This window comes from Bombyx mori, chromosome 9 (genome assembly GCF_030269925.1).
Source record: "Bombyx mori chromosome 9, ASM3026992v2".
Taxonomy (NCBI): Eukaryota; Metazoa; Arthropoda; class Insecta; order Lepidoptera; family Bombycidae; genus Bombyx; species Bombyx mori.
The window spans coordinates 6,955,278-6,971,122 of record NC_085115.1 but is presented as its reverse complement, the minus strand read 5'-3'; the positions used below and the strand labels follow the sequence as shown (position 1 = coordinate 6,971,122).

General features: G+C 38.7%; 1 protein-coding gene and 1 long non-coding RNA gene across 3 annotated transcripts in view; one reads left to right on the top strand and one right to left on the bottom strand.

Moving 5' to 3' along the window:
* Nucleotides 1-171: 171 nt before the first annotated feature.
* LOC101739216 (juvenile hormone esterase) overlaps nucleotides 172-15,845 on the bottom strand; it is a 30,657-nt gene continuing 14,983 nt past the window's right edge. For both annotated transcript variants that reach the window (XM_062670082.1, XM_038012983.2), the window contains 2 exons: nucleotides 612-1,924; nucleotides 172-527 (listed from right to left, as the gene is read on the bottom strand). In XM_062670082.1, the coding sequence (XP_062526066.1) occupies nucleotides 314-527; nucleotides 612-1,924 (1,527 nt within the window). In that variant the 3' untranslated portion in view covers nucleotides 172-313. The remainder of the gene's footprint in view (nucleotides 528-611; nucleotides 1,925-15,845) is intronic.
* On the top strand, nucleotides 8,846-9,563 carry LOC134199362 (uncharacterized). The gene is made up of 2 exons (XR_009973820.1): nucleotides 8,846-9,284; nucleotides 9,368-9,563. It is a non-coding gene; the product is annotated as an uncharacterized LOC134199362 (long non-coding RNA).

Genomic DNA, 15,845 nt, shown 5'->3' with positions numbered 1-15,845 from the left:
GCATATAAAGGACTTGTTTTTTGTTGTAAATAATAAAATAGCTGTCCTAAAATAAGTTTTACTAGACTTTTACTGTCGCTTTTTGTTAATATCGATGTTTAAATTAATAAACTCTCTTTTCATTGGTTAATTTGAGGTGTTGATAATGAGATTAATTAAAAAAATGTTAAGTTTCAACAAAATAAAAGGTCTTATTTATTTTTTAACAATTGTATAATTTACTATTATGAAAATGAATTGTGATCATTGACAATAGCGGCAATGTTGTAGGAGCTTTAAATTTTTTAACCATCATACCTAAAGTTTGTTGTAGTTACCATGACACACCCAAATCGTTAAAATAAACTTGAGCTCTAAGGAATGTATGATTTTCGTATAATTGGTCCCAAAATTGCATTCTCTCTAGAAACGGGTTTCTTCCTTTTGTTAATTCTGACCCAATACTCAAATAGTTTAATTTTTCACTGCTCTGAACAGGGTCCCAAGTTATTTGAAGTAATGGATCATCGCTTGCTGGTGTAGGATTTCTGTTAATATTAATGTATAGAAAAATATGAATACAGTATATATTGTTAAATTAATTAAGCTGTAATAAAATATAAATAACCTACCCATATTTTGCAAAATTTGTCCACATTTTTACGACTCTACTTCTTGTTTTGATAGAATCACGACTTCCTTTGCACACTGCTTCATTGAGCTTTCCTGGTACTTTAATCCCAAATACAAATGGTATTTCAGCACAATGTCCAAGTGAATTGAAAAAATTCAAACTTTCCGGAACACACCATTCTCCAGCATAAGTAAGTAAATAGTAATATATTGGGTATTCATGCGAGTATTGACTGTGTAGTCTTACAGTTTTATTGACGTGATACAGAAAATAGTAGTCACTTATTAGTTGCAAATATTGGGCTCTTGTGTCTTCACGTAACAGCTCATCACCACCCAGATAAAACTTTAGTAACTTATTACCAATATTTTTTGACTGTGGATCTTCTCCAGCAAGTGACTTAGGTACAAGCAGAGAGACATTTTTGTTGTACTTCTCAAAATCATAGAAATCATCTTTTACAAATTGTATCACAGCTCCTTCTATATTGTTACTACCTATAATTATAGGTACTTTATTGTAATTACCTGATTTTATTAGAAAAATGGGCCTTTTAGAAAGAAATGCAGGTTGACCCTCAAATTCAACTTCAATACATGGTTTGAAGACTGCATCAATGATATTATTATCTTGAACGATACAGAATTCAACGTCCATTTTTCTACAGGCTATAACAATTTCATTGGCTGGTTTTAGTCTTAATTCATCAATTATTTCAATATAGCATGTTTTGTTTATGCCTAGTAATTTTGCTAATTCCTTAACAGGCTGTGTAGGTTGATTAGTCAAAGACCAATTATTTAAAACACAAGCACTTTGAATTATTGCTTTGTGAAATAAGCCAGTTGCCATTGGTGAAAACATCATAAAATGTACCATGACACCTCCAGAACTATTACCAAATATTGTTACATTGTTTGGGTCTCCTCCAAATGTATCAACGTTTCTTTGAACCCATTTTAATGCTAGGACCACATCTTTTAGTCCACAATTCCCTGGAGCTGTAAAATCATTGATAGAAAGAAATCCAAATGCTCCAAGCCTAAAGCCACATGTTACAAATACAACATCTTGATTATTAATTAGGGAAGTGTCATATAAGTAATCCATATTAAATGAAAAACCATAACTTCCAATCCAAAACATTACGGGCATAAGTTTCTTCGGCTTAAGAGTTGGGGTTGAAACTTCAATATATAGACAGTCTTCAGAGCCAATTATATGTTCATACTTAAATGACCAAGTCAAAGCCATTGGCGGATCTTGGGTGCAGTCTTTTTCATTAGTCCAAGGAGTGGCGGGGAGAGGAGGCTGAAATGGAAGGTTTCTTGAAATTATTTATTTTCAATGCGATGGTCAGTTAAATACCCATAGTTAACCAAAGGACTTAGAATTTGAAATAAAGAAATAATTTTCATTTTTCAACAGTTTCAAAGGGTTAACTAGCGTCACTGAATAAATACACAAAAGCTTCTAAATTTTCAGCAATGAGAAATGGTGTGAAGTGCTGGAATGAAAATAACAAAGCTTTCAGTAATTAGGAAAAATTAATTTGAACAAAAAGTATCTGAATATTTTTTTTCTACTATGCGTATTAAGCAGGCAACAAACAGTTGATGAAGATTTAAATTGGATGAATGAATGAAGAAATTGGTGAAGAATTTGTCAATAACAAAAAAGCGGCTGTTGTATCTATGTAGTGAGAAAATAATTTCCTTCGGAAAAACTGATCTTTGTCGGAATACGATGACACCCGAACTGTCAATGAATGATCGTAGAGTTCGTCTCACGAAAGAAGTCCCATGGCGATAAATGGAACTAATATGACAGGGCGGCCATGTTTGTCGTTATCAGTTACGATGCCTAAAGTTGTAAAAAGTGCTGGTCGAGAAATAATATTGAAGGTGAAGGAGTTTTGTGAAACAGAACAGAAGAACCAAGGGGTTTTAAAACCAATAAACAACGTTCGTAAGAGAGTAGCCGCCATGACAGGTATTTAGTTTGGGATACCAGCTATGTGATTTTGACCATGTGGCGTGTATATATTTTGTGTAGCTTTAAGTTTATTTTATTGTATAGTGTTATTGTATTTAGTCTAAAATATATTTTATGTTAAATTAAATAATATTATTTCCGGACAAGCAGTTAAATTTTATATATATATAGTGGTGGCTACGCATCCTCGGCGCCCGCGGCCCGATGGAGCGGCTCCGCTGCCGGCCGTGCAGTTCGATCAGTTGGCTCGCCACTACGGACACGCGCGACGTATATGTCTCTAAATAACACTGCTTCCGATTTGCTATAATTTCCTTGTAACTTCAGCTTTGTTGCTTTCTCGTTGTGCTTATACTCCTTCTTGTGGTGTTGACTATTATTGTGTTTAAAAATAACAAATAAACTGTATAAACCTGTGGGAACTATTATTCAGTTTTAACACCCTACGCTAACTAAAACCACATTGGTGACCCCGTCAGAACACGGAAATGAGTGTATCCAAAAAACAAGTTGTGTCTGCGGAACAAAATCGTGGTGATGTTCCAGAAACTTATCGTGTGGGCGTGCGGATACCCCCATTTTACGCCGAGAAACCCTCACTTTGGTTCTCCCAGATGGAAGCACAGTTTGCTTTAGCAAACATCAAGACGGACGAGACAAAGTTTTACTACGTCACAGGCAACCTGGATCCACAATTTGCAAGCGAGGTCGAAGATATAATTTGCTACCCACCCACGGAAGAAAAATATGAAAAATTGAAAACTGAACTCATAAAGAGGCTGTCAGCATCGCGTGAGAAAAAGGTGAAGCAGCTTCTTATGCATGAAGAGCTTGGGGACAGAAAACCGTCGCAGTTCTACCGCCACCTCCTTAATTTGGCTGGACCTGGGGTTCCGGAGGAGTTTCTGCGCACAATTTGGACAAGTCGCCTGCCCAACAGTACGCAAGCCATCATCGCGTCACAGACCAAGGCCGATATGGATGAACTTACGGAACTAGCCGACAGAGTTCACGACGTAGTCGGCTCGCAAATTGCATCGACATCCGTCGTCACAGCATCATCGGGGACTTCTAGTGACGGTATGGCCCTTCAGATTGCCGCGCTGACCAGGCAGGTGGAAAAGCTAACAGGAAGAATGGAACGAATGTCTCGACCCAGGCGACGCTTCGACAGCCGAACGCGTAATCGTTCGAGCTCCACAAGATCACAATGCAATTACCGACGGTACCCTCTATGTTGGTACCACCACAAATTCGGGGAGCAAGCTAAAAAATGCATCAGACCATGTGACCATCACACAGCGGGAAATGCAAGGGGCAATCAATAATGGCGACCGATGATTGCCCGAGCGCTGGTCGCTTGTTCGTTACCGATCGAACATCAAAGACGCAGTTTCTGGTCGATACAGGTAGCGACCTCTGCGTTTTTCCTCGGTCGGCATTGCCCGAACGCCGGCAGAAGACCAGCTACCAATTATGTGCAGCAAACGGAACGCCCATTTGTACATATGGTTACAAAAATTTAATTTTAAACTTAGGACTACGCCGTGACTTCACCTGGCAATTTATAGTCGCTGACGTCACAAAGGCAATAATAGGTGTAGATTTCTTGTCGTTTTACAATTTAATTGTTGATTGCAGGAACCACCGTCTTATGGACAATAATACAACACTCGCGGCCCCGGCTTCTCCTGCCTGCTCGTCTGATGTTGTTTCTTCGGTAAAGGTACTCATCGGTGACAGCACATACCATCACATACTTAGAGAGTATCCTGACATCACCCGTCCTTCAGGTATTCATCGCACACCAACACATAATACGTTACATTACATAAATACTACACCTGGGCCACCAGTTTCATGTACACCGCGTAGGCTGGCCCCCAACAAACTAAAAATTGCAAAAGAGGAGTTTGATGCGATGCTGCGTAATGGCACAGCCAGACCCTCAAAATCACCATGGTCATCTCCGTTGCACTTGGCCCCCAAGAAAGACAATGGATGGCGACCTTGTGGGGACTATCGGATGTTGAACGCCAGAACAGTGCCAGACAAATACCCAATCAGACACATTCACGATTTTTCACACAGTCTATCAGGGTGCTCTGTGTTTTCCACTATTGACCTTGAAAAAGCCTACAATCAAATTCCCGTAAACCCTGAGGACATTCCAAAAACGGCCATTACAACATGCTTTGGGCTATATGAATTTCCATATATGACCTTTGGACTCCGTAACGCTGGACAGACTTTTCAGCGTTTCGTTGACGAAATGCTGCGTGGTCTGGATTTCTGTTACGCTTATTTGGACGATTTTTTAATTTTTTCGAAAGACCAAAACGAACATGAGGACCACTTACGTCAAATTTTCACCCGTCTTCAAGAATACGGCATGGTCATCAACACTGCCAAATGTGTCTTCGGTGTAAGCGAGGTATCTTTCTTAGATTATAGTATATCAGCCAAAGGTACCAGACCGTTACCAGATAAAGTGGAGGCCATCAAGAGATACCCTGTTCCTAAGACCGTTCGGGAGCTCCGACGATTTTTAGGGATGATAAACTTTTATAGGCGGTTCATACCTAATGCTGTGCAGAGCCAGGCTCCTTTAAATGCCTTATTAACAGGATCTGCAAAAGGTTCTCACCCTGTACACTTCACGTCAGAAGAGACAACAGCATTCAACAATTGCAAAGAAAGCCTTTGCAAAGCTGCAATGCTGGCGCACCCAGACTGTGAGGCTAAGCTTGCAATTATGACCGACGCCTCTGACTCAGCTGTAGGTGCCGTGTTGCAGCAGTGCAGAGATGGAAAGCCATGGCAACCACTTGCATTTTACTCCCGTAAATTAAGTCCGTCACAGCAGAAATACTCGCCCTACGATAGGGAATTGCTTGCCATCTACGAAGCAATAAAACACTTCAGGCATATGGTCGAAGCACGGAATTTCATCATCTACACAGATCATAAGCCCATCTGTTTCGCATTCCATTCGCGAAAGGAAAACTGCTCACCAAGACAGTTCAGACATTTAGATTTCATCTCTCAATTTACGACTGACATAAGACACATCGCAGGTAAGGACAATGTTGTCGCTGACAGTCTCTCAAGGATCGAGGAAATCGTCCAACCGGTGGACTTGAACAAATTATCCGAGGCCCAGAAAGGCGATCGTGAGCTTGGACACTTATTGGACAGTGATACGTCATTACTCCTAACAAAAGTTAAACTGCCGGGATCGAATGTTGAGCTGTACTGTGACGAGAGTACCAAAATCATTCGACCGTACGTCACTAAAGAGTACCGACGTCAGGTATTCGAGAGCTTACACTCCTTAAGTCATCCTGGCGCTAACGCAACGACCAAATTAGTTACCGAGAGGTACGTTTGGCCAGGCATGAAAAAAGACTGTAAAGAATGGAGCCGCGCTTGCATCGCGTGTCAACGTGCCAAGGTTTCCCGTCACGTAGCTTCACCAATTGGAACCTTCAGGCTACCAAAGGCTAGGTTCATGTATATCCACATCGACCTTATAGGGCCTCTGCCGTTCTCACAAGGTTGCCGATATTGCCTCACTGCCATCGATAGGTTCACGCGTTGGCCTGAGGTGATACCGATACCAGACATCACGGCCGAAACGGTTGCCAAGGCCCTAGTGAGTGGATGGTTTTCACGATTCGGTTGCCCATCGGACATCGTGACAGATCGTGGCCGTCAATTCGAGTCTGCACTCTTCAAAAAGTTATCAGAAATTATCGGATTTAATCACAGACGTACTACAGCTTATCATCCAGCCTGTAACGGACTCATTGAACGATTCCACAGGCAGCTGAAAGCCGCCATCGTCTGTCACGCCAAAGACAATTGGATCGAATCTCTGCCCTTGGTGCTTTTGGGTATCCGGAATGCATACAAGGAGGACCTCAAGACAACATCTGCTGAACTTCTGTACGGTGAAACTCTCAGACTGCCAGGAGAGTTCTTTCAGGCAAAAGTTGATGACACAGAAGACATGAGCGAGTATGTGGTGCGTTTAAGAAACTTTGCCAAGAGACTTCAACCGTTACCAGCCTCCCGTCATGGTAGCAAACCAACGTTCGTTTTTAAAGACCTTTCTTCAACCAGCCACGTATTTCTAAGAGATGAAACATCGGGTTCCTTAAAAGCGGCTTACACCGGACCACATGAGGTAGTGCAACGAGGAGACAAGGTGTTCAACCTCCTTGTCAATGGCAAAAGAGTTACAGTTTCTATAGACCGACTTAAGCCAGCCTACACACTACACGACTCAATTACACATACTAATACAGCAACAACACATACTAACACGCACATACTAATACCCACCACCAATTCACCTACTGAGAGAAGCAACATCAGAACTACGAAGTCTGGTCGTAAAGTACGATTCCCAAATTATTATCGCCCGTAGGACGGTCTCTGGAGGGGGGTGATGTGGCGTGTATATATTTTGTGTAGCTTTAAGTTTATTTTATTGTATAGTGTTATTGTATTTAGTCTAAAATATATTTTATGTTAAATTAAATAATATTATTTCCGGACAAGCAGTTAAATTTTATATATATAACTAGTCAGGTCATAAGTATTGTCACACAGTAAAAACTTTTCTTTTAGAATGCTGGCCACAAAAAAGTTTATTGAATTCGAATTTCGAATTGTTCATGAAAATAAAAATGTATACTTTTAGAATTTTACTCATTTTTAAATATGGAGTGGACGCTTAAAGAAGACCGTGTTGCAGTTATTGCGTTGCATCGTTGCGGTTACGCGCCAATTCAAATTTTGAACATACTGAAAAATTTGAATATAACCAAAAAATTCGTGTATCGTACCATCAAACGATACAATGAAGACTCTAGTGTAGATGACAGGTCAAGAAGTGGTCGCCCTCGGTCTGTTAGGACTCCAGCAGTGATAAAAGCTGTGAAGGCGCGAATTCAAAGAAATCCCAAACGTAAGCAGAAACTGTTAGCTCTTCAGATGGGGTTAAGCAGAACCACGGTGAAAAGGGTGTTAAATGAAGACTTAGGGCTTCGGGCATATCGAAGAAAAACAGGACGTCGTTTGAATGCTCGTCTAATGGACCTGAGACTGAAGAGATGCCGCGCTTTGTTGAAGCGGTACGCGGGAAAAAAATATCGGGAAATTCTTTTTTCGGATGAAAAAATTTTTACCGTAGAAGAGAGCTACAACAAACAAAATGATAAGGTGTACGCACACAGTAGTGAAGAAGCGGACAACCGTATTCCGCGTGTCCAACGAGGTCATTTTCCATCCTCACTCATGGTATGGTTGGGAGTTTCTTATTGGGGCTTAACAGAGGTACATTTTTGTGAGAAAGGTGTAAAAACGAATGCAGTTGTGTATCAAAATACAGTCCTGACGAACCTTGTGGAACCTGTTTCTCATACCATGTTCAATAACAGGTACTGGGTATTCCAACAAGACTCGGCGCCAGCTCATAGAGCGAAGAGCACACAAGACTGGCTGGCGGCGCGTGAAATCGACCTCATCCGGCACGAAGACTGGCCCTCCACCAGTCCAGATTTGAATTCGTTAGATTATCAAATATGGCAACACTTGGAGGAAAAGGCGTGCTCAAAGCCTGATCCCAATTTGGAGTCACTCAAGACTTCCTTGATTAAGGCAGCCGCCGATATTGACATGGACCTCGTTCGTGCTGCGATAGACGACTGGCCGCAGATTGAAGGCCTGTATTCAAAATCACGGAGGTCATTTTGAATAAACTTTAGTGTTATAAGAATCTATATTTTGTTAAATTCATTTTGGTATATGAATGGTTACATAATGAATAAACTTGTTTCAATTATTTTACATTAAACATGTGACAGAATTTATGACCTGACTAGGTATAGTGGTGGCTACGCATCCTCGGCGCCCGCGGCCCGATGGAGCGGCTCCGCTGCCGGCCGTGCAGTTCGATCAGTTGGCTCGCCACTACGGACACGCGCGACGTATATGTCTCTAAATAACACTGCTTCCGATTTGCTATAATTTCCTTGTAACTTCAGCTTTGTTGCTTTCTCGTTGTGCTTATACTCCTTCTTGTGGTGTTGACTATTATTGTGTTTAAAAATAACAAATAAACTGTATAAACCTGTGGGAACTATTATTCAGTTTTAACACCCTACGCTAATTAAAACCACAACCATTTTATTTGGGACTTTTTTTTATGCTTTCATACATATTGTTAGATTAAAGTATTTTATTATTTGTTTAAGAAATAGACATTTCATTAAAGTTTATCAACACTATTGAAGATTCTGAAGTGCCTATTTGTTTTATATCTATTAAAAAAAAATCTGGTGCGTCTGAGAAAACAGTTTCGAGGATAACACAAGAAGGAAAAGTAGCGGCTAGTATAGGTCTACCAGAATCTGATGGCAAAAAAAAGCTAAAAAAATAGCGATTTTCATATGGCAACAAAAAAAAAGTCATCTGTCAAAACTGAAATTTCGAGGAATTGTTTTTGGTTTGGCTTCAAATTTCCTTTAAAAAGTGGTGAAAATGTCGAAGAAACCTCTTCGATCGCAAGCAAGAAATATTGTTTTCAATGTTTATCAAAGGATACTTGATGAACAAGGTGTAGAACAAACACAATCATCGATATTGAGCCATGTGCAAGCATTGACGGGTTAGTAGGAATGACACGTCTTTATACTTTGGTTTATTGCATTTTCGTGTGTATTATGTATACTAAACTTTGGTTTATTTCAGATGTTTCTAATACTACCATAAAACGAATTGTTGCTGAAGGCAGATCTAACAGAGGCGTATTTAGTACGCCCGGTAAAAAGAGGAAAGGTGGCAAAAATACTGCGTCTTTCTCGTCTTCCTCTTCCGATGAAGACTTTTTTATGGATGTTTAGTATTTGGAACCATTTTCAAGTTAATAAATTCATGAACAGAGTAATTGGAGTTTTCATCTAAATTTCGAACACCACTTTTTTTTTTATTGCTTATGTGAGTGGACGAGCTCACAGCCCACCTGATGTTAAGTGGTTACTGGAGCCCATAGACATCTACAACGCGCCACCCACCTTGAGATATAAGTTGTAAGGTCTCAAGTATAGTTACAACGGCTGCCCTACCCTTCAAACCGAAACGCATTACTTCTTCATGGTAGAAATAGGCAGGGTGGTGGTAACTACCCGTGCGGACTCACAAGAGGTCCTACCACCAGTAATTACGCAAATTATAATTTTGCGGGTTTGATTTTTATTACACGATGTTATTCCTTCACCGTGGAAGTCGATCGTGAACAATTATTGAGTACGTATTTCATTAGAAAAATTGGTACCCGCCTGAGATTCGAACATCGGTGCATCGCCTCAACACTTATGCACCAGACGTCTTATCCATTAGGCCACGACGACTACTAAACGACCACATTCGCCACAATAAGATTTTCAAAAAATATCTTTGACCATTGTATAAATTTTTATATTTGATGTATCACACAGAATCAGCCGCTATAAGGAAAAAAATATCAAAACGTTTTACTCCAATTTTCCCAGTATTGCTAGCGTCAATTTCTTTTTTCCCTTTTTGCCATCAGATCCTGGTAGACCTATTACATCGAAAATGATTGCCACACCAGGGAAGAGTCGCCCAAGTGCGAAAAAAATAGATTTGGATGAACTCGATCTATGTGCTATGCGCCATAACATTCACTAGTTTTACGCGGTAAAAAAAGGACTTCCTACTTTAAATAAATTACTCGCAGTGTTAAAAGAAGACATTTGGGTTTGAAGGAAGCCGCACCGCGTCAGGCTTCAGAGAATACTGCAAAGTATTGGTTTTAAATACAAACGATGCCAATCAAAAAGGAAGTTATTAATGGAACGGTACGATATGGCGCGCTAGATACATAGAAAATATGAGAAAAAAATCGAACCGTAGAGAAAAGACCCGTGGTGTTCCTGGATGAAACCTACATCCATAATACATATCTGAAAATGGTTTTGTTAGAATGTTCTATTAATTGTTAAATCCCAGTCAAAGTCACCAGATATCATGACTATATGAACTCCGGTAATTTTCTAAAGTGTATGACTGAAAAGGTAATCCCAAATTTGCCTGAAAAGTCACTTGTGGTTATGGACAATGCTCCATACCACTGTACACAGCTAAACAAAGCGCCAACAATGGCAAATTTAAAAAGTGAAATGAAACAGTGGTTGCATAAAAAAATATTAATTTTTGACTGACCTGGACGAAAGCCATATTGTTTGATCTAATTAAACAAAGTCAACCAACTTAACTTATATAACCGATGATTTTTTTAAAAGCTACAACCAATTCTGAGACTACCACCATATAAAATATGGAGTATTGCAAAAAGATGCGTGGCTGAGAAAAATGTTGACCCAGGACCCAATAAATTTTTAAAATTGACGGAAGATGCGTTTACGACCGTGACTCCAGAAGATTGGTTTGTTCACTGCAAGCATGTGGAGCATTTAGAAGATGAATATTTTAGGAATGACGGGCTGATGGATGAAGAAATGGACCGGATTATTATATCAACAGCAAGTGATAGTGAAACAGAGTCGGATGATGAAAGTAATATGGATGACTATGATTCAGACACTTACTGTTGTATGTGTGGAATAAACCCAATGGGTGACCATAATTATGTTGTTTGTGTGTTTTCTTTCTTTTATGTATACATAAAATAACGATTTGTTCAATTTTATTTACTACCTGCCACTAGCACTCCGCCCTTTAACTAGGGGGTTGCTGGGGAATTCAATAGTAAACGCTGGCAACATTTCGTCGCATGACTGCAGCGCCGCGTCTGTGGGATTTCTTTCGTGAGACGAACTTTATTATTGACATTTTCATATCCTTTAGTAAGGAACTTTATTGTTTAGTGTTAAATGTCAAAATGAATAATTTTATTGTATAATATAGAGTTACAACCATAACAATTATTACTTAAAACGGGATATTTACCAGTGTAATACTATACGAAATGAGTTCCCGATATTTTTAAGTAATAATTGTTATGTTCGTGACCATGTTAGTTTAAAATCATAATTATGTTACAACCATCTTCTGTAACTTTAAAAACACTCAGTTTCATTGTCATTAGTAAACAAAACATTATTTCAACTTTAAAACCTAATTAAAAGTATGTAAGCTTGAGGGTAGACATTATCTTGTTGAACACCAAGTAAAACGATGTCACTTTTTGGTTCCTGATTTAATCAACAATATGTTATCTTAACAATTCACTTTAACACTTGTCCAACTTTAACCAGTACGTACAACAGTCACTGAATCACACAACGTAACAAGAATATAGTAAGTGCACCAGGCAAGCGCAGTCCAACGAATGTTCATTTCAAGGCACGTTCCGCCTTTTTATACTAGCCGGCGCAGCTGGCTTATGAGTCACTTCTCTTGCAGCTGTTGTTTACGAGTGGAACGACACGGCCGGCGCGCCTGGCTTGTGTGAGTCACTCCTATTGCACGTGCTATATAACATAAATATCGTTAACGCCGTCAAGTACAAGAAAATAAAGCGTATTAAGAAATATTTACAATAATAAAACTCAATACCTGCCTAAATTTTATGTCATTGGCGTCCCTCTCGTATCTAAGTATATAACCTGCGTGTGAGAGGAATGCAATCGACATAAAGGCTTAAAATTTTATTAAAATTAAAATTTTGCCTACTGCATATTTAGATCGTTTTCAATATTTTCCATTTCACAATCTGATTAACAGTCAGACATATCATCGTCAGATTCGTCGGTGCTTTCATTGACGTCAACAATCCTATCAATCTGATCATTCATCGAGTGTTCCTATGAGAAATATTAATTTTTACATTTGATAGCATGATCGCAAACTTTCTTCCATTCATTCGGGCCAACCATATTCATTTTTTCTTCAATATTTTTTTTTACTGTACTCATATTCATGTCTATGTTCCTTTTTGATACGTAACATTTTATCTGTGACCATATTATGTTTTCAATAGAGTTGAAGTCTGGGCGGTATGGTGGTAACCTTAAAACTTCGTGTCAATGTTGGTGACAATTTTTTAAATGAAATATTCTACAGTCTTCTATACGTCGAAAAATAATTTCGTATACTTGTATTTTGGTTAATAGTGAATTATGGAGAATATTGTATTTTTGTAACCAGTTTATCATAAACGGCTTTGCGGTATTACAGTTGGGCGGATGTTCCACATCTTTATTGTGATAAGCAGCATTGTCTACTACTAAAACAGAATTTGAAGACAGGTTGGGAATAAGTTGATTCCGTAACCATTTTTCATAATTAACGTTATTCATGGCATCGTGGTAATCACCGGTTTTATCAGTAGACTTGTACATAAGTAGAGCACCCGGTACAAATCCTTTGGCACTACCTGCATGTACTATAATAAAACGTTGACCTTTTGAAATTAACTGCTTTACTCCTTTATCCGTAGAATCGACCCAGCACTTTCCTGTTAAAAGGGATGTGTGAACATAAGTTTCGTCAGTATCAGAGATATTGTATCTCTGCCTTCAGATCTGTACTTCCTTATTAAGTCAAGGTACGTTACTTTTTTAAGTCTAACGTCATCTCTTTCTTCAGTATTTTCCTATTATTAGTTATTTTCTTGAATAAAAAACCCATTTGGCGAAGTATTCTTCTTAGTGTAAAATCACATCCTTTGAAATTCATCGTTTCTATTAATTTGGACTTTAGTGCCTTTATTGTAGAAACTAGTTTATAAATGAGATGAAAGTTATAAACCATTCGTCGTATCACTGCATAATCAAAATCATCAAGATCTAGATAGAACTTCTTGCGTGGTGTACCCAGCTTAATTTTGTTTGTTGGTATTTTTATTATATTTATATTCTTCTTCCTGGTTCAAAAATTTTCTTATTTTTGGTAGATATGCCCGTTGCGTCCGAAATTCGCTGTAGAACTTTGCCAAAATACTCTGAGTTGTTGCTATTTTTGAATTTGCTGTTTTCCGATATGAAGTACAGGTAAATGTTAAATATAATTCCATGGCCTGGATTTTTTAACAGTTTTCGAGGTTTCCGCATGGCTATAGAACATTTTTATAAGTAATCTGAAAATATGATTAAAACTATAGCGAATATTTGAATTGTGTATTATCCACTCTCTATATATTTGTATGTCGGCGGCGGGGCCAGGGATGGCTAAGCGGTAGTTTCCGTCATCACTCGTATTCGATTGAACTCAGTTTAGTCAATAAAACTTTTCAATAATAACTATTGAAACTCAACACACACAACTTTCACAATGAAAGGATAAACCGACAGTTTCGTTGTACATACCGACAGACCGACTGACTGACTGACTGACTGACTGCCAGAGACTCACTGACTGAGACGGACGGAATGACTGTCTGACACGGAATGCTACGACTCTGTCCACGTACCGCCATTTTATACTGTGGCGTTACGGAGTCTACCCTTCATTTTGTGATATTTATCAAAACAACATTTCATCATTTAAAATGATAATCAAAACCACCGTCTTAATATTACTAAAAGTCGTTATCCACGACACGGTCATTCTGTCACTTTGACGTTTGTGTATCGTTGATATTCCGAACTATTGACCCGGATGCGACATATACATATATATACATTGGTCTGCTGATGCGACTTACCCCTACGGCTCAAAGATGGGTATTGAAGCTATTTGAGAGAGCACGATAAATACGAACTTTTCCGAAAAAATACGAAGGAAAATCTTTTCTCACTATATGTTTATCAAGTTTAAATTTTTACTCATTAAAATTCTGACGTTTCGGATCTTTATGTAACACATTAAAATTATTATTTTCCAAGGAATCTAATCAATAGCTTTTAATACAAAATTTTCAATTATTTTTTACCTATAACATTTAAGTATGTACGTATTTTACGCCTTTTTGTCATAGTGCCTTCTTCCCTTGTAGTCATATGATCTTGCCATGATCAATCATGTGAGTGGACGCATGCCTGGATGAATCATCGAATCTCTGAAGTGATCTATTAATATAATTTAGATCTTAACACAAGGATTAAAGTAAAATTTGAAAATTTTGTGTTTTGGCATATCCACTGTCACACTACCTACTCGGACAGTTTGTGTGAATAAATTCAGCTGTGATTTCGTGATACTTTTCTAATGTATTGCTCATCAATTACTTATTCCTAGCTTTAGGGGCCCATACATACTACGCGGTTACCCACAATGTAGTCAGCCGGCTGACTGCAAGTAGAAATTTTATCGTAAAATTTATATCTAGGCGCACTGTGATTGGGCTACCTGCTAACCACTTTTCGAAGAACTGTGGCCCGCATAGCATCCAACCGGACACTATTTGCACTGTGCGACTGCCCGAAAATTTATTGAATTTGTAACAAATGGTTTTGAAAATAATCAAAAATGTTTAAGGCACGATGCGCATTGGGAGTAAATTGGAAAATTGAAAATATCTTAAATTATTTTTAGTTCTCCTATGTTTCAAATTCTTGCTCTCATCTTGTGTTTACAAATGTTGATGCCCCAGTACTGCTATCTTTGTTTTCATAACATAACACGTGTTAATGTTTTTTTTTCTATCAATTCACTAGTAGCCTAAGGAGCTATTCCAGCTACGCTATGGCTGGTAGGTGAGCTCACGGGGCTCAACCTGAGAGCGTGTATGAAGGGTTTTGTCCTTTATTAAGTCAATTAATATCAATTTATTGTGTTACTTCTGTGCCATAGTAAGGGTCACATTGAAATTTAACTGGGTTGAGACTACAGACTGGCAATTTGTCGACAGTATCATTGGCTCGTCAATCATAAACTTTTTTTTTTATTGCTTAGATGGGTGGACGAGCTCACAGCCCACCTGGTGTTAAGTGGTTACTGAAGCCCATAGCCACCTACAACGTAAATGCGCCACCCACCTTGAGATATCAGTTCTAAGGTCTCAGTATAGTTACAACGGCTGCCCCACCCTTCAAACCGAAACGCATTACTGCTTCACGGCAGAAATAGGCAGGGTGGTGGTACCTACCCATGCAGACTCACAAGAGGTCCTACCACCAGTAATTACGCAAACTATAACTCTGAATAAGTATATTCGGCGAGATCTTCAATGCTGCAGTACCTATAAGGTGTTTCGAAATTGCCACCTTTATATACGGTATATACAGTAGTTGTTATTATAATT